The 21,638-nt window shown below is 53.3% G+C and overlaps 1 protein-coding gene across 2 annotated transcripts in view; it reads left to right on the top strand.

Annotated features, from left to right (window-relative positions):
• The window catches only part of INPP5D (inositol polyphosphate-5-phosphatase D), a 111,083-nt gene extending 102,529 nt beyond the window's left edge, over positions 1–8,554 (top strand). For both annotated transcript variants that reach the window (XM_025889347.2, XM_025889355.2), the window contains exons 24-27: positions 936–1,032; positions 2,739–3,005; positions 6,971–7,583; positions 8,445–8,554. In XM_025889347.2, the coding sequence (XP_025745132.1) occupies positions 936–1,032; positions 2,739–3,005; positions 6,971–7,583; positions 8,445–8,447 (980 nt within the window). In that variant the 3' untranslated portion in view covers positions 8,448–8,554. The remainder of the gene's footprint in view (positions 1–935; positions 1,033–2,738; positions 3,006–6,970; positions 7,584–8,444) is intronic.
• Positions 8,555–21,638: the final 13,084 nt, after the last annotated feature.

The following is a 21,638-nucleotide window of genomic DNA, read 5'->3' as shown; positions in this document are numbered from 1 at the left end:
ATTTTCTTTATTTATTTGACAGAGAGAGACACAGCGAGAGAGGGAACACAAGCAGGGGGAGTGGGAGAGGGAGAAGCAGGCTTCCCGCGCAGCAGGGAGCCCGATGCGGGGCTCGATCCCATGACCCTGGACCGTGACCTGAGAGCTTGGGAACAAACACTCATTGGAGGTGTTTCCTTACCCCCGTGCAATCCCAGCCTTGGGGAGTCATCTCCTATCTGTCCCCAAAGGAAGCCCCGCTGATTCCCAGTAGGCAGCTGTAGACATCTTATCTCTTAGATAAGACCCATCACTGCCCCTCTGGGAAATACTAAAACACGGCCCAGAGACCCTGCTAATAGGGAACACGAGGAAGTGTCTAGACTCTGATTTTCTTAGAATCCCGCCTAAAATTTTAAAAATTGGAAAGAATGCGTTGTCTTCAATAGTATCCATGACATTAAAGCCTCTCTGCTTGAGGGGCGCCTGGGTGGCACAGCTGGTTAAGCATCCGACTCTTAGTTTCAGCTCAGGTCACGATCTCAGGGTTGTCGTGGGATCAAGCCCCGTGTTAGGCTTCGTGCTCTGTGAGGAGTCTGCTCAAGAGTCTTCCCCCTCCCTTTAAACTAGGTGGGCTTTGGTATCCAGTGCTCTTGTGGAGCCACCTTATTCTGTTGGTTTTATTTGGATCTCCCAAGAAATATCTGCCTGTCCTTGTGACACCAGCAAGCTGAAAATGTCCCATGAAATGATAACTCTGGGTCGCACATGCCAACTCTTCCTCCTTCTACAACCATGGCAGACATAACAAGTCAATCACTGAACATGCGTGAGGCCTCAGAATCTTGCTTAGCCCACCACCCAGCCAGCCATTAGTCACTGTCCAGCTTCGGCTGCCATCTTGCCCAGACTGGGTGCCAGGCCTCACGTGCTCTTTCCTGGCTCTTTCCTTGCAGACTTTGTGAAGACTGAGCGAGATGAGTCCAGTGGGCCCAAGTCCCTGAAGAGCCTCACCAGCCACGACCCCATGAAGCAGTGGGAACCTGCCAACAGGTAGAGCAGGGGATGCTGCCAGGGTTTCCCTACAAACTAGCTTGGTTTTGCAGACCCAGGACCCGGGAGAGGGGGAGTGGAGCGCAGAGAAACCAAGGACAGGGAGGAAACAGAAGCTCAGGCCCAGGACCGGCGCCGTCCCACTGCCCACTCCGGGGAGGCGGGTGTACCCATGCAAGGCCTGGGGGGCGCCTGCGTGTCAGAAAGCAGCAAGGGGCACCTGTGTGGCTCAGTCGGTTGAGCGTCTGACTCTTGCTTTCGGCTCACGTCGTGATCTCAGGGTCAGGATATCGAGCCCCGCGTCGGGCTCTGCGCTGGGTGCAGAGCCTGCTTAAGATTTTCTCTCTCCCTCTGCCCCTCCCGTCCCTCTCTCTCTTTAAAAAAAAAAAAAAAAAAGTTCAATTCACTGACATTGGCTGAGCACTTGGTGTATGTCAGATTCTGGAGAAACCAAGGCAAAGTTGGTGCAGCCCCTGACTTAGGAACTCTCAGCCTAGCAGGAAGACGTGGTCCCGGGGGAAGCTGCTGCAGGGAGGAAATGGCCTGTGTCTCCTGGGGACCAGGGACAGCAGCAGGCATGGCTCGGTGGTCAAGGAGCCCCATCCTGTTACTACGGGGGGAAAAAATCATTGAGGAAAATGCACACAGGTTGCTCTTGGCAGAGCCTGGACTGGGAATAATGCAGACATTAAAGTCTCTATGACTAGGGGACAGCAGTCCCCAATAGCAGGGTCACCTTGGCTCACTGATGCGCTCCCAAGTCCCAGAATCAAGCCAGGTGGCAGGGTCACAGTCTCCGTGCCAGCTCGCCTGCTGAGGGGGCAGAGTGGTGCCGGTTGGCCAAAGCGAAATCCCAAATGCTGCTCTAGAGCCCAGCTTCCTCCCCTCCTTTGGGTCCTCAGACTACCTGTCTGGCCAGACCTCGCCCTCACGCCTGCCCCCCCCCCCTCGCACCCAACTCCTGTTGCCTCTGCCAGGGCCAGGCCATCCCCTCCACAGTGTTGAGTTAACTGTCCCCCCAACACTCGAGGTTCTAGCCTTGACTTCTGTGACCTCCCACTCACCTTTCCAAGTGCCTGCACGGCCGTCTCCAGTTGGATGCCTCTCACAGACGTGCAAGCCGGCACATCCCAGATGGAGGCCTTCCTTCCTTCCTCAGCCCGGCCTCACCAGCCTCTTACCCATCCTCCCTGCTTGCTCACGGGCCTTCAGACTCTCATGAAGCAGTTCAAGTCCCTCCTAGCGGGGCCTTTGCCCATTCTCACCCGTCTCCCCTCCCTTCCTTATCTGCCTCCTCAGGTAGGCCTTCGCTGGCCACCTTGTGCCCCGTGGGTCCCAGCCCTCCTGCTGGTCTGTCTCTGCCTCCTTTGTTACTCTCTAGACTTCAGCACTGTGTGAGCACCGTGTTTCTTAGTCACTGTGCTCGCTTCGTTTTCTCTCCTGTCTGATGTGGGTCCTAGGAGAACAGAGACGGGGCCGCCTCGTTCACGCCCACATTCCCTTCTGGCCCAAGGCCTAGGGCTTACTAGGCACCCAGTAACTATTTTGCTGTATGTATGAATCAATCAATCCATTGTCCAAAAAGTGAAGGAGCAGCAGAGGGCCTGGGGGGCCCCAGGGGACCTCAGAGGACACTGTCCTCATGTGGTGCTGACCTGGGGGGAAGGGAGCCCTGGGGTGTGACTTGGGGTGTCTCTCCCCTCCAGGGTCCCTCCATGTGGTAGCTCCAGCATCACGGAAATCATCAACCCCAACTACATGGGGGTGGTGCCCTTTGGGCACATGATGCAGTCCCTGTCCCCAGACCAGCAGCCCACAGCCTGGAGCTATGACCAGCCGCTCAAGGACTCCTCCCTGGGGCCTGGAAGGGGAGAGAGTCCCCCAACACCACCCTCCCAGCCACCCGTATCCCCGAAGAAGTTTTCATCCTCAATAGCAACGCGGGGCCCCTGCCCCAGGACGCAGGAGTCAAGGTGAGTGTCCTCTTCATCAAGCCCTCTCCCTCCTCTGGGTTTCCACCACCAGGGAACCCGACCCTAGAATAGAAGCTGCATGAGGGTAGTAGGGTTGTGTGTCCACTGTGACCGTCGACTCCTCCTCAGGGCCTGGAACACAGCAGGCACTCGAGAAATGCCTATGGAATCTCCACGTCCTTACCCTATCGGTATAAGTTGAAAGACTTTTTAACAAATAGAAGATTTTGGGGGCACCTTTGTGGCTCAGTCGTTAAGCGTCTGCCTTCGGCTCAGGTTATGATTCCAGGGTCCTGGGATCGAGCCCTGCATCTGGCTCCCTGCTCCGCGGGGAGCCTGCTTCTCCCTCTCCCACTCGCCCTGCTTGTGTTCCCTCTCTCGCTGTGTCTCTGTCAAAATAAATAAATAAAATCTTAAAAATAAAATAAAATAAAAATTAGAAGATTTTAAAGATACTGCCCCCCCCAAAACAGCTTCCCGTGAAAACTACATTTATTGGAAAATACGTTTCTATAACTAGCGAACCTTCATGCGATCTCTCAAGGAACACGTGGGGATTCCCTCCTTCCCCAGCTCTGAGTTCCGCTGCCTTTTCAGCCAAGAGGTTCCTGTTCCCCGTCCACAGCCTTTCTGTCCCTCCTTGGGAGGCCAGTCAGGAGACGCAGCAGCCACGGGGGAGTGCGGAGGGCAGGAGAGCAGGTGGCCTGCAGGAGGAGGGGTTTGGCTGAGAAACTTGGGGAAAGGCCAGGAGCCCAGAGAAAGCCGACCTGCATCTAGAACCGGTCAGGGCAGCGCGGGCCAGGGGGACGGAGCCGGGAGGGGCCCAGGCCGGGCAGCCAAAGCCACAGCCGCTTCTCACGGGGTGCCGCGTCCCCAGTGAACCCATCCGTGAGCACCTTGTGGAAAGGCCACATAGGGAGCCCTGTGAATTTTCCAGTAAGCACAGCGTGACCGGGAAGTTAAAAGTGCAGATCCCAATGAACAGTGATTGGACATGTAGCAAATATCACGAGCATCATCTTTCCTTGGTGGCTGTCTTTGGAATGACTGCAGGGGGGCTGCTCTGGACCTCGCTTCCCATCTGTGAGGTCACTGTGTTCCTCAGTGCTGGTGTCCGTCTTGTCGGAGGGGCCAGGGAAGGGAGCACTGTCAAATGTCATTTTTTTTTTTTTTAGATGTTTTAATTTATTTGAGAGCGAGAGAGTGAGCAGGGCGAGGGTCAGAGGGAGAAACGGGCTCCCAGCTGAGTAGGGAGCCCGATGCGGGGCTCGATTCCAGGACCTCGGGATCATGACCTGAGCCGAAGGCGGACGCTTAATGACTGAGCCACCCAGGCATCATTCTCATCTCATGCCACCTTTGACCTCTGTGCGCCTGGCCTGGCTGGAGTTTCCTGTGGACTGAGGGGCCCCGACGAGTGAAGGGGAGGGGGATGTGTAGGGCAGGGTCGATGACAAGGCCTGCCCGAGCCTCCACCCTGTCTGTCTCGGTGCCTCTAGCTTTCAGAGTTTGTCGATAATGGTTTTGTACTCCGGTCACTCCATAGGAAGCTCAGGAGAAGGGGGAACAGCCTCTGTTTCCTCCCGTGGAAAGATGAGGACAAAAACCACCGTACGGAGGGTGCTGAGGTGCCTCTTGGGCAGCCCTGGGCAATGGAGCTGTAAACAACCTCAAAGAACAAGGAGATTCTTGAAGTGAAATGTTTTTAACTTCCCAAAGTCAGCGTATCTCTGTGCTGACCAACTTGCACATAGCACATGGCGTGGACCTGAGTGGAACTGTGTCCCCTCTAGTTCCACAGGTGACAGCCTCAGAGCGGGGACATTCGTAGGCAAGAGGCCCCCAGGGTGAGATTCGAAGCTGCAGAAAGGAAGACTGGAATCTGAGAAGGGAGGTTATTTTACCAGAGTAGAATTAACTCCGTGCCCTGGATATTGCTGCACTCATTCCACGACCATGGCCTCCTACGGGACTTGGTTTCTTGCTGCCTGTGGTCAGGGACTTTTTAAATTTTGCGTGGTTTTCCCTGGTCTCCCCCACCCCCACCAAGACTTCCCCTCTCTAGGAGTGACAGAATTTCCCTCTCAGACAGAAGAGATAACTTGCTTCCATCTCCCTGCTCTTTTCCCAGAAAAGGAGCTTTAGAATCACCAAAGGGCTTGCACCCAGGGGCCTCTTCCTGGCGCTGCCCCAAATCCTCCTGGTCTCGGTCACAGGGCTGCCAGGAATCAGGCCATGCATTTTTCTTTCCTACTTCTGACTCTTCATCAGAAACTTCTGGTCAATGCCGCTTGGACCTACTTGCACCTTCCTTCCTGCACTAATTCAAAGGTCTTTGAGGATCCAGACAGGGGTGCAGAGGGTAGCCTGAGGTGGAGGGGCAGCTTTCCAAAGTCTTTGTTCAAGGCCCCAACATTTCTGGTTATACAGCTGCTTCTAGGTCTTTCCAAAGAATAATGAGCAAAAAAGGGAGTCTACAGTCAAGCCCCCTTTGGCATGTCCCTGAGGCTCGCCTCCCCTGAGCCCACGCCTATTCCCTAAAGAGTCTATTAGCCTCGGCCGGTCGGCAACTTTGGAAGAGTGTTTCAGCGCACATTCCATCAGTAAGAGGCGTCACAACCTGAACACTTCAGTGGGTTCCAAGGGACCTGCTTCCCTTTTTTTCTGCAGAAAGCAGAAGCCAGAACACTTCCCCAGGAGATTGTGCTGTTGGCCAGAAAGTAAAACGTGTTCCCATTCCTGGTTATAATTCGCTCAGGAGGAAATCACCTCGCATCCGAGCAGCAGTAATTCAGGAACCACAAAAATAAAAGTCAGGTCTCATCTCCTCTGAGTTGCAGTGTGAAGTCCCTGCGCTGCCCAGCGTCAGGCCTGTTGGCTCACCACTGGCTTCTCTCCCTGGCTCACATCTCTCCAGGCTCCCTCGGATTTTCAGCGTGACCACCATTTTTTTCTTTCCCACTCCGAGTGAGGACCTGAAGGAAAGCACGCTCACCAGGAGCTCTCCGGGGAGAGGACTGTGTGAAGAATACCGTGTGAATTGGGAGCATGGGGCCCCTGAGCACAGACTTTGTCTGGTTCGTGGCCCCCTCCTGTGCCTGCGACAGCATCTCACACACATAGGGGGGCTCCTTGGGCTGGGGCCCTCAGAGAGCACAGATGGTCACTGAGGGGGTCTGGTCCCCTGCAGGCTTCTGTTCTCCTGAGAGTCAGGATAGAATTTGCTAGAGACAATATAGAGGCTGCGGATTCCTTCGAGGGGAGTCCAGGAGAGGAGGTCTTTTGGGTAGCTGTGAGGGGCAGGGGCTGTGGAGGGCAGGCTTCTCTGACAAGGACTGAAGAGGTGGTTTTGGTACTGGGCGTGCCATGTAAGTGAGCTCCTTCTTCCCTTCCTCCTACGAATCCTTCAGCGAAGATCCCCTTGCTCACTAGTGCTCCGGTGTGAACAGTTTTTATGGTGCAAACGGTCAAGGCAAGGAGTGGGCTTACCCGCAAGGTCATCATTTGAGCCACACAGTACTTGCTCCTCCCATCCTCTATTTTTGTTTAGTTGAAATGAAATTCCCATAACAAAATTGAAGGAAATCTTTTATATGAAACAACAGGAAAATCACTATTAGATGCTTCCCCCCCCTTTTTAAATTTAAATACTAGTTAGTTAACAGATAGTGTAATATTGGTTTCAGGAGTTGTATTTAGTGATTCATCACTTACCTATAACACCCGGTGCTCAACACAACAGGTACCCTCCTTGATACTCACCACCCTTCTAGCCCATCTCCCTGCTCCAAAATTAGCCATTTTAAAGTGAAGAGTTAGGTGGCACTCGGTACAATCACAAAGTTGGGCAACCCCCACCTCCATCTGGCTCCGCACGTTCTGATCACCCCAAAAGAAAACCCCCTCGGGATTAAGCAGCCGTTCGTCAAATGTGCTTCTCTGTGTCTCCTCTCTGCCACCCTCAGGCCCTGCGACTTGGGCAAGAACTCCGCAGAGCCTTCCCCTCAAGAGGACGTGCAGCTGACCAAGCCCGAGATGTTTGAGAACCCGCTTTATGGGTCCGTGAGTTCCTTCCCTAAGCTGCTTCCCAGGAAAGAGCAGGAATCGCCCAAGATGCTGAGGAAGGAGCCCCTGCCCGGCCCGGACCCAGGAATCTTGTCGCCCAGCATCCTGCTGCCCAAAGCTCAGGAGGCCGAGGGCACCAAGGGGACAGGCAAGCCGGCGCCCACGCCCTTCCTCAGCCCCACGCCCCGGCTCCGCTCCTTCACCTGCTCGTCCTCCGCCGAGGGCCGGCCGGCGGGCAGCGACAAGAGCCAGGCGAAGGCCAAGGCCGCCGCCAGCCTCCAAGCCCAGGTGCCCGCCAAGAGGCCCGTCAAGCCCTCCAGGTCGGAACTGAGCCAGCAGGCCCCGCCCCCGCCCCCGCCCCCTGCGGCGCAGCGGCCACCCCTCCCGGTCAAGAGCCCCGCCGTCCTGCACCTGCAGCACTCCAAGAGCCGTGACTACCGCGAGAACGCAGAGCTGCCCCACCACGGCAAGCACCGGCCGGAGGACGCGCCGCTCGGCCGGGCGGCCATGCAGGTGCGCTGGCGCTGGGGGCGCGTGCGCGTGCGCATGCGCCCCTGCTGCCCCCCCGGGGGGGGGTACGCGCGCATGCGCGTAGCAGCCCGCTCGCCCCGGGGCTTGCACTGGGCGCGTGCGTGCGTGTGATACGACGGCCGGGTCCCGCTCAGATCCCAGGATTTGAACCCACGCCTGTCTGTCCCCGAGGGCCCTGCTCCTACGCTGAAAGAGTTAAATGGGGCGCTGGGGATAAACTGTGAGCCCGCCTGTGTCTGCCCTGTGGGAACTCCGGGCTCCATAAATAAAAAGAGCCCAGAGCGTTTACATTGCATTATCATCATCGTCAGTGTTAGTACTTAAAATTTTCCCGGTATTTTAGAGACTTCAGACACACTGTTCCCTTCCTTCCTACAAGATAGATTTCTTTTTGAGCAAAACTAATAGTGCTTAAGAACTGCCTCTGGAGCCAGACTGTCTTGGGCTTGAATCCCAGCTCTCCCACCTCCTGGCTCTGTGCCTTGAGCCTTAGTTTACTCATCTGTAAAAAGGGGACTATTAATGGAATCTGCCTCATAGGTTTATAGGGAGGACGAAATTTTATTATATATTGTTACTATGTTATAACCTACATATAAACTATATGTTTTACATTGCATATTTTATTTCTCCCATATGCTGTAATTACCACATATGCATATGACGTGTGTGCATATATATTGGAATATATGGTGAGTACTTAGATCAGCGTGTTGGCTCTCTTCACCAGCGTGTTGAAGGAAGCCTGATCTAGCCCACGGCGTGTAGGGACGTTGGCACCTTTAGTTAGATCTGGCCTCGTGGAGAATTCAGCACTGACGGTCTTCTGTTCTTGTCCCACAGTAAAGCCCCCGGTGAGCTGCCAGCAAGACAGGAGCCCAGAGGAGCAGCGTGAAGCCACTCGGACCTTCTCCCAGGACCCCCTGCTGGTTCCTCCTACCTAGCTTCCTGTTTCTGTGTGGTCAGCAGAGTGCCCTGACTGCAAAACTTGGCACCAAGTGCCAAGGGTGGAAGAGAAAGTGTACCTGGGCCCCCAGCTTGATCTTGGTACTTGGGACCCATGAGCCTCGTTCCGGTCATCATTTTGAAGAAAGGAGCTAAAGTGCTGATTTGCAGGTGGAGATAGAAAATAATAATAATAATATTAATAATAATAATTGCTACATGTATGGAGCACTCACCACGTGCCAGGTACTGTGCTAAGTGCTTTACAAACATGAGTTAAGTCTTCTTCAGCTGACCAAAACCACATTTCCAGACGCCCAGTTCGGAACATGTGTGTCCTGAGCGGTTTGGACAAAGCATTAAAAGTTAAGGCCAGTGCCTTCCTGGAGTGAGACAGGGCTTGGGCTTTAGGGAGCTGAAGAGTGAGTGGTTCACTTAGGGTACAACAAACCTGGCTTTGTCTAGCTTCAGTGATACCAGCTGCTTCAGCTAAAGCCCCAGGTTGCAGCAGAGCTGGCCCAGAGAAGGGATCGCTCTCTGTCTTCTCAGTTCTTTAGTCAGAAGGAGAAGGAAAATCAGCTCCTACTCCCGGGGAGAGATCCAACTTCAACTCATGCTAGAGGTGCCCGGGCTCCCCTCGAGGTGGACAGCCATCACCAGGCCGCGGTTGGAGCCGAACCCCCCGACACTTATCTCATTGTGCTCGTAGAAAAGTCTCTGCTGTCACTCCTGAAAGCCAAGCTCCCCTGCCTGGCTGCCAGGGAGGTGAGCCTCTCAATTCCGGCTCTCAGAACAGTGCAGGCATTTTTCTCCAAACTCCGTGGCTTTTGGCCCTGCTTCCTTGGTTACTAGGAGAGTAGATTGGCGATGTCTTTTCTTGTGTTGCTTTTTGACGTACAGAATTAGCATAGAAAACCAAATCCAGAAGTGTGAGTGCAGGAGAATGGGTACGCACCCCACGTCCCCGTGTGTGTCTGTCTGCGTGACCAATAAATTGTGCCTTTCTCACTCAGCTCCCAGCTGTGTGGCAGTTTTTTCCTGACATTCAGCCACAGACGATGCTTCTAGGCTGCATCGTTTGGGGCTGCAAAGCTGCAGGAGGAGAGGAGAGGTTGTTGAGGTTCGTGGTGGTGGCGGGCCGACTAGTCCCCTGACTAGAGGGGCCTTCGTAGAACCGGTTAGAAGTTGGCATAGACCAGGAACAGCAGTAAATGGCTACACAGCTTCGTGGACTCCAGGCACCGTGTGGTCCCCCAACTTCCGCCGATGTCATCACCCCCCCACACACACACACACGCCACCATCACCACCTGCTGTCCTGCAGCCCCACGTTCCTCCTGCCTTTTCTAAGTGTTCATTGCTAAGCTCCAGAGACAATAAACACATGTAAACAACACCCACGTTGTGGGCCTCCAGCTCCCGGCACTCAGGAGCCACACGTACCGCCCATGGGCCTGGGAGCAGCCCGCACCTGGAAGACCAGTGTGGGGGCTGCTTGGCCCCACTTCCAGGGCACTTTGGCCCAGGCTGCTGTTCCCACCCAGCTTGGCGACTCAGCCTCTGCTCCGCTTCGCAGACACCAAGCCTGCACTGTGGGCAGAGCTTGAGGGAATGGTGTGCTTAGCGGCCACGGGGCAAACTATTCGCTGCCCTGCAGCGGTGGCTCGTGGACATGCAGGGGTGAGGCTGAAAGTCCACTGTGACCACAGCTCCTCACCACACTCAGGCGGGCCCCCCTCACCCTGCAGGCGCACTTCCTGCTCCTCACACAGAAACACCCGAGTCCCCAGGTGCCAGCCTTCTGACTCGCTAGGCCAAGGGCCAGGGGGGAAGGACAGCTGGAAATACCCAGACATCCTCTTGGGCAACGCCCCCCCCTCCCCGCCCCATAGCCATCACCCCATGGCTGAAGACCTGGGCACGACACCCGGGGCTCCTGGGGAACCCACTGGCTGCCAGGATGGGGTGGCCTCCTGGGAGCTGCCTGTAACAGCCCACTCACAGGAAGAGCGTAGAGCTGGCGCTAACACCCCCCACCCAGAACGGACATCCAGACCCTCCCCACCATTTCTAAGGGTTCCCAGGAGAACTGAGTTGAGGACCAGCACTGTGAGGTGCACCTTGGGCTGCCGATCATCTTTTGCTCTGAGTTCTAGTGGCCAGAGCAAGTACAGTGCCCCTCATGGGTTTCCTCCAAGCCCGACCGCAGGCTGTGTGAGCACCAACCAGGCTGTCAGTTGATGGGTAACAGCCCCACTGGGATGTCTGGAACCGGAAACTGAAGTGTAAGAGCCTTGTCCTCTCGGCTGCTCAGCCCCACACCCCCCTTCCTCCCTCGAGGTCCCTGACCCCCTTCCCCTGGGCTCCGGCCTGCCACTACTCCTGGGGCGAGCTCTCTCCGCCGCGTCTGCCGTGCCCGCAATCCTGCCCCCTCCTGCGGGAGGGTGACATGGGGACCCAGAAACCCCTACCTCTTTATCACTTGGGTAATTTTCCCCTGCTTTGTGTCAGCTAGCCTTCCCCAGGCTCCCTAAGCGAGAAGGCCGATTGATTAACACGCTTCCTACAAAAGTGCCCCCTGCCCCGAAGATGAATTCCGTCGCCTTCTGAGATGGCAGAAGCTGCTGCAGCCCTTTTTTTCTAAGTAAATTTTTCCTCCTTTGCATGGTTACATGAACGCTGGTTGAATGCAGCAGATTTGATGCTGCTGGGAAGGTGTAATCATGGTGGATGTTCCCTAAGGGCGGGTCACCCCCCCCCCCCGGCAGCTCCACCCCTAGCACGGGCGGCGGGGGCCGGGTGCACCTGCTGTGGCTGCTCCATCCCATTCCCCCAGGGAGGAGGTCAGCCCTGCCGCTCCTCCTTTTTCCTGGGTTTCCGGTTTTATCCCCGTGCCATTTGTTTCCCCACCTTGATAGGAGGGAACTTAGTGAGTCATTCAGAAAAGCTCTCTCCCACAGCTACCTTCCCTAACCCCAGCCTACAGGTTCTCATCTTCGCCTGTCCTCAAAATAGCTCCTTTCTCCCTGCAAACTAATTTCCATGGAGATCCAGCCATCTGAAGGCCTCGAAGCTTTCTGCAAGGCAGCAAAGAGCAGCTCCCAGCCGGCACTCCAGTGGAAAGAGACCTTTATAATGCAAATGCCTGGTCTCACCCCCACAGACGCCCCCACCCACCGCCCAAGAAGGACATCTCCCACCCAAAAAGGTCCCGTTTTGGGAAATCCACGCTGTTCCAGAACAGCGCTGGCAGGTTGTTTCCTGTTCTTCTCTGAGTAGGTGGCTGGTCTGCGCTGACTGCCTCTCTCAGGTCACTGCAGACCAGGCCCTGGGTGTGCCCAGCTCAGTCCTTCCCTCAGCCACATAGGTGTTGATGGCATGTGCCGGGCCTTGGGGGCCAGCATGCTTATGAAGGCAGACGTCAAGGGGGAGGGGTGGCCTATCCTGGGCTATGGGGTCAGATGGAATGGAGTTTAAATGTCTCTCATTTCCTAAAAGCATAATCTCATGCTGGGCACTTAGCTTTGCTGAACCTCGGTCTCCTTGTCTCTAAAATGGGGAGAAGGACGCCTTCTGCGTGGTGGGATGGTTGAGCAGATTCGTGAGCTCAGCTGGCAGAGACTCAGGGCCTGGTCCGGTGCGGGCTTCCCCGAACATTGGCAGGAGCCTCTCCCTCTCTCCGGGAGGCCAGACAGTGGGGGAGGGCCCTGGGGAGATCACCCTGAGAAAGCTCGAGGGAAAAGGCCCAGGCCAGGATGAGGGAAGGTGCGGAGTTGGGCCTTCTGGGACTGTAGGAATGTCCTGGAAGGTGGTGGGTAAAGAGCTCCCCAGCTGTGGGCATGAGAATGATTGAACAAGGCCCAGGAATGAGGGGCAGGTGGGGGATGGGAAAGCCTTGCCAACAGGGGCCTGACTGTAGCCAGCTGGGCTAGATGAAGCCAAAGATGGGATAGCGGAGGTCAGGGGGGCCGGTGGAGTCTGGAGGGAGGGGGCACTAGTGGAGGCTGGGGGGAATTAGTTGAGGCCAGCGATCTAGCTGGGTGGATTGAGCTACACGGACCAGAGCTGCTCAGACTGCCTAAGCCAGTGGAGCAGGACTCAAGGACAAGAGGAAGTCCTTGTGCCGGCAGCCGGCCATAGCTCCCAGGGCAGCGCTGGCCAGCCCCCCCCCCGCCCCTTCCATCTGGGATCTGTCGGCAGTCCCGGTCACCACAGAGCAGCCTGTGGCCCCACAGCAGGTCTGGATCGCCCTGTCCAACCTAAGACTCAGCTCCAGCACTTCTGCTTCTTCCCCAGTTGGCTGCTTCCTCCTTCCCTAACCAAGGAAAATGACTCACAGCCCCTGCTTCCTTCTGCAGGCCCGGCGGGGGGGGGGGGGGGGGACTGAAGCAGACAGTGACACGCTGCTGCTGCTGCTCATGTTTTCAGGCAGGTCAAGAATACAGTAGGGCAAGTGAGGTGCCTGGGAGCAAAAGGTAAGGGGCATTCGCTCTCCGGAGCCCACCTGAACTTGCACCACCTTGAATGTAGCCCCCCCCCCAATGCCTCCCTTGCCTCTCCTGGGCCCCAGCCTGCAGAGCAGGTGGCGCAGGGAGCGGGCGGGGGGCGGGGGGGGGTGTAGGTTGTGAGCACTGCCACTAGATGCCAGGAGGAGTGACAGTCAGCCATGCTCCCAACTGTAGTGCTGGCAGGGACCCTGGGAAGGAGAGGGAAGGGGTAGGTAGCGGGGCAGGCAGGAGAGGCCGTCTTGGAATTCTGTGGAGTCATGTTTTAGTACATGAGATGTCAATAGAATTTTCCTGTCTAGTTTTGAGCATATCCCCAGACAGGGTTTGTCTTGCTTCAGTTATTTTAAAATAGTATTCAGTATGGGTAGTAGCTAAGAGCCCAGACTCTGGAGCCACAGTGCCGAGACGGGCCCAAAATGGGCCAGGCTGTGAGGCCCCCTGAAGAATAAGGCAATACCCCCAGCTTCGAGAAGAGGCATACACGTGGGCTAACGGCTGTCTTGCCGTCAGGTAAGAGGTGCGTGAACCTCAGGACCATGCGATAATCTCCTTCAGGAGTTAGCTGGGGAAACCTTTTATGACAGCATTTAGAAAGGCCATAACCATGGCGGTGAGGACCTTGGGCTCTGGGGTCAGACCGCTTGGGTTTAGCCCCCAGTCCCCCCCAGCTGAACCACCATATGACCTTGGCTAAGCACTTCACCTGGCATTGCCTCAGTTTCCCCATCTGTAAAAAGAGGAGAATAATGGCATGAGCCTCAGGGGGTGTGTGTGAGGACTGAAAGACCCACAGGGGATACATAACCTTGGCTATGTGCACGCCCTCGACAAATGTCAGCAGTAGCCAAGGTGAGGATCTGACAAAAACACATAGTTCATGTTTCCATTTCAACCTCCCCTTCTCCCGGGTGACTCCTCCATGCCCGGGTTCCGGGGCCGGGTCCTGGCTCCAGGTCTGACAGCCTGCACGGCTTCGGCCTGGTCGCTCCCGCGGGCCACACCTGTGACAGCCGGGGAATTAGTTGAGGCCTAATCTCTCCCGCTGCAGGAGAGCAGTGGCCCGTGCCCGTCAGGAGTGGCGTGGGGCCTGCACCGCCGCTCCAGCGCCCGGGGCCTGCGAGGCTCCATCCACAGCAGCCCCTCTCGTTCGCTCCCCCCCCCGTCCTCCTCCGCTCTTTCCACTCCCCTTCGGCCACGGATGGCGCAGACAAAGCAAGATCAGCCCTGGCCCAAGCAAGCCCCCACTTGCAGGTTACCTCCTGGGGGATCTAACCCAGAAAGAACCAGAAAGAAACACAAAGGCTGCTCACCAGAAGGCAGTTTCTCAGCCTTGACGCTATTGACATTTGGGGCCGAGTCATTCTCTGTTGTGGGGCCATCCTGTGCGTTGCAGGATGGTTAGCAGCATCCCTGGCCTCTGCCCACCAGATGCCAGGGCTCCCCGCCCCCCAACACCACCAAAGGCCCCCCGGGGGGGGGAGGGGGAGGGGTGAAATCATCCCCGGAAGTGAAAAACTGCCATCCCACGCTTCCCCTAGAGAAAGAGGCTCTCCCCACAAATCTGTCAAAATATCGCCAGGCCAGTCAGGCTCCTTCCGTTTCAAGGGACAAAGGTGGGGGTCACCTCAGGGGATGGGGTCTGTCACCAAGTGCTTGGCAAGTAAGGAAGTTTCACAGCTGTGCCTTGGGGGAATGGGAAGAGTAGCCCCTCAGCAGTCGGGTACAAGCCCCACGTGAGCCCAGGTTCAGCCCTGGGGCCCCATGAGATGCCAGCCACCACGCTCACCACCCCGCTGCTGCTTGTCTCTACTTGGTCCACAGTCCCAGCCCCTCGCTCAGTATGCCCTACATTTAAAGCTTCCGGGGAGCTCAATTTGGGGTCAGCTAATCTCCACCTGTCTTATTAGTTTGGGTTCCCCAGAAACAGGCTCTGGGACAAAGTCGGGAATTGAGAAGAGAAGGAAGCCAATAAAGGATGCTCTAAGAGTAGGTAGCCCCTGGGGCCAACCGGGGCTTAAACTATCTCCAAAGAGGTGAGAGCTGGGTGCTTACACACCAGCTCGCAAGAGCCACAGTGAAGGGCGGCCTCTGGGGTGTGTTAAATTCCTCAGCTCTTCTGGCCCATCAGCAAAGACAACTCCATTGGCGAGAGGGAGCATGACATGGTGGGGGCGGGGGGCACCAACGTGCCCACTCCACCAGCCCGTAGGGTCAGCACCACCGGGCAAAGTGCCCGAACCCAGCCAGCCCAGCGGCCACTGGTCTCTCCTGTTTCTACTCTGTGCTTTTGGGCTGACATTCCTGGGTGCTCAGAGAGACATCTCTGAAGAGATACTTAGTGTAAGTATGTCCCAAATAACATAATGAGAGACGGAAGATACAGACAGTGGTCAGACCATATATAGAAGTAGAACCCTGACCCACAGCCTGCCAGGAAACCAGGCCCTCATGCATAGTAACCGGCCCAGGAAGGCAGCCTGCTGTCTTTTTCTGACCGTCCGGGCAGCCAGACGACAACCTCCGTAACAACTGGCCCCAAAGAGCTGGGACTTGACTAATGATTGGCAGCTTCCCTAATTTTTGTCCCTGCTTCCAACTTAAGACCAACCAGAGAGAGTCCAACATGTCCTCCCGCCCAGTCACATAGACATCCCACTTTTAGGTAGCCCTCCTCCAGCTTCCCCAGGCCCCAGGCTCCCATCAGGGCACACCCCGAAGCCTCCCCGTTCCCCCCCGCAAGCTCCCCCACCCCTCTGCCTGCCTCTGAGGCTCTGCTATAAAGCAAATGACAGTTATCACAAGCTCTGAATAGATAACCCTGCCTTTTCTCATTCACTCTGTCCTCACTTATGTCTACACTAAGTCTGTCTCAAATAATTTACACTAAAAATGTATGGGTTTTTAAAATCTGATATTAAAATTTAACAGGGTGTCTTGAATTTTTTCTGGCAATGGTAAAGCTGTTCCATCTATCCAGGGACCCGGGTCAAGACTCCATCCCCCGGAGCTGGAGAACTACCGTGCTCCCACAGCTGGAAGGAGGCATCCCAAATCCCTACGGTACAAGCCTGTAACAAGCAAAGAGCAGTAACAACAAATAACACTTACAGACTGGACTGTAAGTTCCGGTTTCCCATCAAAGAGAACCAAATCAAAGTTAAGGGAGTGCTTGTTTTAGGGTAAAAGTTTTAAGAATAGACGAAAATTTAAAGAAGTGGGACGTCTGGGTGGTTCAGTTGGTTAAGCGTCTGCCTTCGGCTCAGGTCATGATCCCAGGGTCCTGGGATCGAGCCCCACATCGGGCTCCCTGCTCAGCGGGGAGCCTGCTTTTCCCTCTCCCTCTGCCTGCCGCTCCCCCTGCTTGTGTTCTCTCTCTCTCTCAAATAAATAAATAAATCTTTAAAAAAATTAGAGAAGTAAGTATACCCTGTCGAAGTTATATTTCGCTCTTAAGGTATCTAAAGCTAGCTGCCCGTTAGCTGGATTACCTTGGCCAAGCTATTCAGCACCTCAGGAGGGACAGAATTTGCAATGTTAGTTTACCCACACCACCTGCCCCCAAAACAAGCTGACTAACCCGAACAGTCCCACTTCTCAGAGGAACAGAATAGAATTCTGAGAACCCACAGTTTATGGCTTAGATTACCAGGATACGTCATTCACAATGTTCAGGACCCTTTTCAAAATTACTTTACGTAAGGGAATCTGCAAAATGTGACCCATCTCAAAAGAAAAGATAAGCAGCAGAGGTCATGTTAGAATTAGCAAAGATGTTAAAGCAGCGAGGAAACGACACCCCAGGACCTTAAGAAAAATACTCCTGAAGTGTAGATATAGTTAGAGATATGTAATATCTCTAAAGTATATATTTATTACATATACCTGCAGAATATATATACGCTTTAGGATATAAATATCTTTATATGTATATCTATCTATCTTTATATAGTATCTTGATAAAGTATAGATATATAATATATATATTTAGGAGTATTATATATCTCTATCTCTATCTATCACCTATAATCTCAGCAGAGAAATAGACATTTTAAAAAGTCAAGCCCAGAATTCTAGTCCTGGTCAAAAGATCCTTCAAATATTAAGGTGAAATAAAGACATTTTCAGATAAAAGAAAACTTCATGCTAAGATCTCCTACAAAAAAAAAATGCTAAGGGAATTTCTTGAGGCTGATGGGTTATCACAATAGGTAGGAACTCAGATCTTTAGGAGGGAATGAAAAGCATTGAAAGTGATAAATATGTGGATAAATAGAAAAGACCCTTCTGTTCTCTTAATTTCTTTAAAATATGACTGTGTAAAGCAATAATCATAACATTCTATTGTAGTGGTTGTAATGGATGTAGAGGAAAGACTTATGACCACAAATCATAAAGGATAGAAGAGGGTAGGAAACCGCTACGTAATTGCAAATTTTAGACATTTTACTTGAAGTGGGACAAAACTAACCCTAAATAGACTGTGAGGTGTTAAAGAAGTGTATTTTCATCTCTAGAGTAACCACCAAAGAAGGGGATTCTTGGGGAGCTTCTTCCAGTGGCCTCCAGTCCCACCTCCATATTTCCTATGTATTTCTTGTCTTTTGACCCTTTTCTGTCCCATGCTGGGCCCTGCCCTGATTCTTTGACTCCACCAAACAGCACCAAGGGAAGTCCACATGTAAGACCGGCTTCAGGGAAAATGTGGGGCAATGAGTGATTGCTCCAGCACAGAATGTCACGGCCAACAACTTACAAAGAACTATTAAACATGTTTGTTCTTAAAATTCTTCAGTTACCTAGCCAATTTTTCTCTGATCTACTTTCTCTGGGACGTGCCCCCCCCCCCCGTCCTCCACACTTGCCCTCACTCCCCATGATTTTCTCACTTTGTCCTACTGGACAATGTGGTTCTGCATCTCCTTCAAAGCCCATCCTGGCCATGCCTTGGGGGTCAGCTCCCAATAGCCATGATCCTCCAAAATGTTCTGCTACAAAAAGATAGTTTTCTCCCTGAAAAATTCCACTACTAGCTTTTAAACCCATTTTCCCTCCTTCCTACATATAGATAACACCGTGGAGACGTTTCCTGCCTCCCTTCTCTAGTAAACTGAGCAAATGAGCTCCAACGCAAATTTGCATCTTCCACTCATCCAGGTCTGAGCCAAACAAGTGCCTTAGAAGCATCAAAACCCACCCTTAATGGCTATTGTTACTGAAGTATACCCCCTGGGATCCCACTCCCCATCTGGCTTATTTGTTTCATCCAAAATGTAAATTTCTGAAGCATCTCCTACGTGCTAGGCACCCAGGTCTTGTCATGGTACATATACAACTCTCCCTAAGAAGGGTTTTTCAGAAAGCTCCTTAGAGGATAAAAAAAAATATTCTAGTATTTGGTATTTCTCTGTACCATCTCCTTGTCACTGGTAAACACAGGGCCACCTGAAGGCCAGCTTAATCCATGCAAGTCTAACCATAAAAGCTTTGTGCCAGGGGTGCCTGGGTGGTGCAGTCAGTTAAGCATCCGACTCATGGTTTCGGCTCAGGTCCTGATCTCAGCGTCGTGAGATCGAGCCCCTCCTGGGGTTACGTGCTCAGTGTGGAGTCTGCTTAAAACTGTCTCTCCCTCTGCCCCTCACCAGCCCTGCAAATCAATCAATCTTTTTTTAAAAACCCAAAAAACAAAACAAAACAGAAAACCTTTGTGCCAGCCATCTTTTGCTGCGTAACAAACCACCCCAAAACTTAGTGGCTTTAAACAACAATACTCATTTTACTCACAGATCGGCAATTTAGGGAGAGCTTGTTGGTAACAGCTTGTCCCGGCTTCCACCACCATAACTGGGTGAGCTTGAAGACTGGTGGCTGGGGGCTGGGAACATTGCAGTATCATTCATTCACAAGCCTGGTGGCTGATGCTGGCTATCAGCTGGGACCTCTGTGGTGGCAGGAACACCTATGGTCCAGCCTCTGGAGTCCTGCAGAATCACTGTGCTGCGTTCCGTTCTCAGTAAGCCCACGTTCCAGGAGAAGAGAATTAGACTCCACCTTTTGTGTTTTTTTGTTTTGTTTTTTGTGTTTTTTTTTTTAATAAAGATTTTATTTTTTTATTTGACCCAGAGAGAAAGAGGAAGAGAGCAAGCACAAGCAGGGGGAGCAGCAGGCAGGGGAGAAGCAGGCTCCCAAGGAGCAGGGAGCCCGATGCGGGGCTCCATCCCAGGACCCTGGGATCATGACCTGAGCCAAAGGCAGACGCCCAACCAACCGAGCCACCCAGGCGCCCCTAGACTCCACCTTTCGACGGGGAAGTGTTCAAGAACTCACAGGCATGTTTTAAAACCCCATGGCCTTGAAGAGAAATGTTGCTCATAATTGAGCCTCATAATCCACAAGAAGCTTCCTCAACATCCTCCTTGCCAGTTTTCTCCAAAGATCGGGGCATCCTGCTGCTGATCTCTCCCTCCCCTCCTCCCTCCCCCTCCTCCCTCCCCTCCCCCCTACCCCTCCACCCTCCCCCTCCTCCCTCCCCCTCCACCCTCCCCCTTCCTCCACCCAGACAGATGTCCAGTCTTCCTCACTCTGCTCTCTTGGTTCTGGCACCTGCAGTCCCTTTTACATCAAGTTACCCTTAGACGCTCATGTGTTCCCTTCCCCTGTGCTCCATTTCTGTCAGTTTCCTCAATGGAACCAACAAAGTCTTCCCATCCCGGGAAGGTGGGGGGTGGGGCGGTTGTCCCTCTTTAATATTTCTCATGCTGACCCCTGAACTGCGTGGGTCCGCTTAAACGTGGATTTTCTTTTTCTAAATACAGTAGAGTACCAAAAACATATTTCCTGTTTCTTACGATTTTTAGTATCATTTTCTTTTCTCTAGCTGACTTCACTGCAAGAAAGTATGTAATACATGTAACATGCAAAATAGGTGTTAATCGATTGTTTATATAAGACTTCTGCTCAACAGTTTGGGGGGAGCCAAAAGTTACCCGTGGTTTTTCTTTTTCAAGATTTTATTTATTTATTTATTTGAGAGAGAGAGAGAGAGAGAGAGAGAGAGAGAGAGAGAGAACAAGTGGGGAGGAGGGGCAGAGGGAGAGGCAGAAGCAGGCTCCCCGCTGAGCAGGGAGCCCGATGCGGGACTCGACCCCAGGACCCTGAGATCATGACCTGAGCCGGAGGCAGACACTTAGCTGAGCCACCCAGGTACCCCTACCTGTGGACTTTTGACTGCGTGAGGCGGTTTGGCGCCTCCAACCCCTGTGTCGTTCAAGGGTCAGCTGTCTATGTGTGTGTGTGTGTATACATATATATATAAACACATTTATATATTTGAAAATAAACCCAAGAGTTCACACAGTAATTATATTTGCAAGTTGAGCCAGTATTCCGGATAGACTAGACATCTTTGTACACACACAACCCATGAATGTAAATAAATGCACCTGAACGTATAGGGAAAGCGCACACGCAAGGGAGACCTTAATGAAGACCCTGTTTCCAGAGGCGCAGGCAGAGTGGAGAGAACCCGCGAAGGATGTTGAGACACCCAGGGACCAGTGACCGCAAGAAGCCACCACCTCCCTGAGCTCACTTGTTATCCAAGGCAGTGAGAGTTGGAGCCAGAAAGAGGGGCCCCTGCTAGACACTGCGGCCATAAAAGGAACCAGGAACAGCAGAGAAGGGCAGGGCTTAAAGGCACCTCCTCCTCCCTTGTCTCTTCGTTCCTTCCCCACTAGTTCTCCCATTGCCCAAACCAAGCAGAGGCCAGAGGGCAAGGGAGGCCCTTGGCCCAGGAGGCAGCAATGTCCATAGGGGTCAGCTTCCAGACACGGGACACACTGAGAAGGGCAGAGAACCAAGGGGCAGGAGAGTGGGCAAAGCAGCAAAATCAATACAATTTGTTACAAAAATGAATAAGATCACTTTTTGACGGTAACTCTTTCACACTATACATACATCGTGAGTAAAAGATGGGGGGGCACATAAGCAAACAGTTAAGAAAAATAGACATGGACAGTCATGGGCTGACAGCCACTCTTAATTACATGAACTAATGGAGTGGGATTCCTGGCATGACTTACTCCAAAGTAATTTATATTTGGCTTGGAAAGCAGAATGGTTTTTATAACAGATTTTTCTAATTATGTTTTGCTTATGTTAATATGAGGATTTGATTCCTCAAGTAAATACCACCTGATCACAAAGCAGGATGGCTCAAAAGCACACTGAGCGCCAGGTGGAAGACAGGCTGGGATTTCACAATTCGCTGCAAACGATGCAAAAGTAAATGGAAGGTTTTGCTTTGGTTTCCTGGGGGCTGCGCTCTCCAGCTGGTGTGTAGAGGCATGAAGGGCAGCTCCTGTATCTCATGCTTCCTCTGGATTCATCAAAAATAATAGCACTCAAACGGCTATGGATAAGGATCTCCTGTAGAAGCTTCGAGAATGCATATTCATATGCCTGCCGGAGCACCGAGTTCCCTCGGTCGGGATGGTGACTGGGAATCGGAATTTCAGCAAACATTCCAGATCAACATGATGCCAGTGGTCAAGACATCAGATCTGTGGAAACGCTGTTCAAAGTGCGG

This window comes from Callorhinus ursinus, unplaced genomic scaffold, assembly GCF_003265705.2.
Source record: "Callorhinus ursinus isolate GAN/ISIS: 27379988/994484 unplaced genomic scaffold, GSC_fseal_2.0 scaffold2, whole genome shotgun sequence".
Lineage (NCBI taxonomy): Eukaryota > Metazoa > Chordata > Mammalia > Carnivora > Otariidae > Callorhinus > Callorhinus ursinus.
Note: the sequence above shows the minus strand (reverse complement) of the source record. Positions and strands in the feature narration are given on the sequence as shown.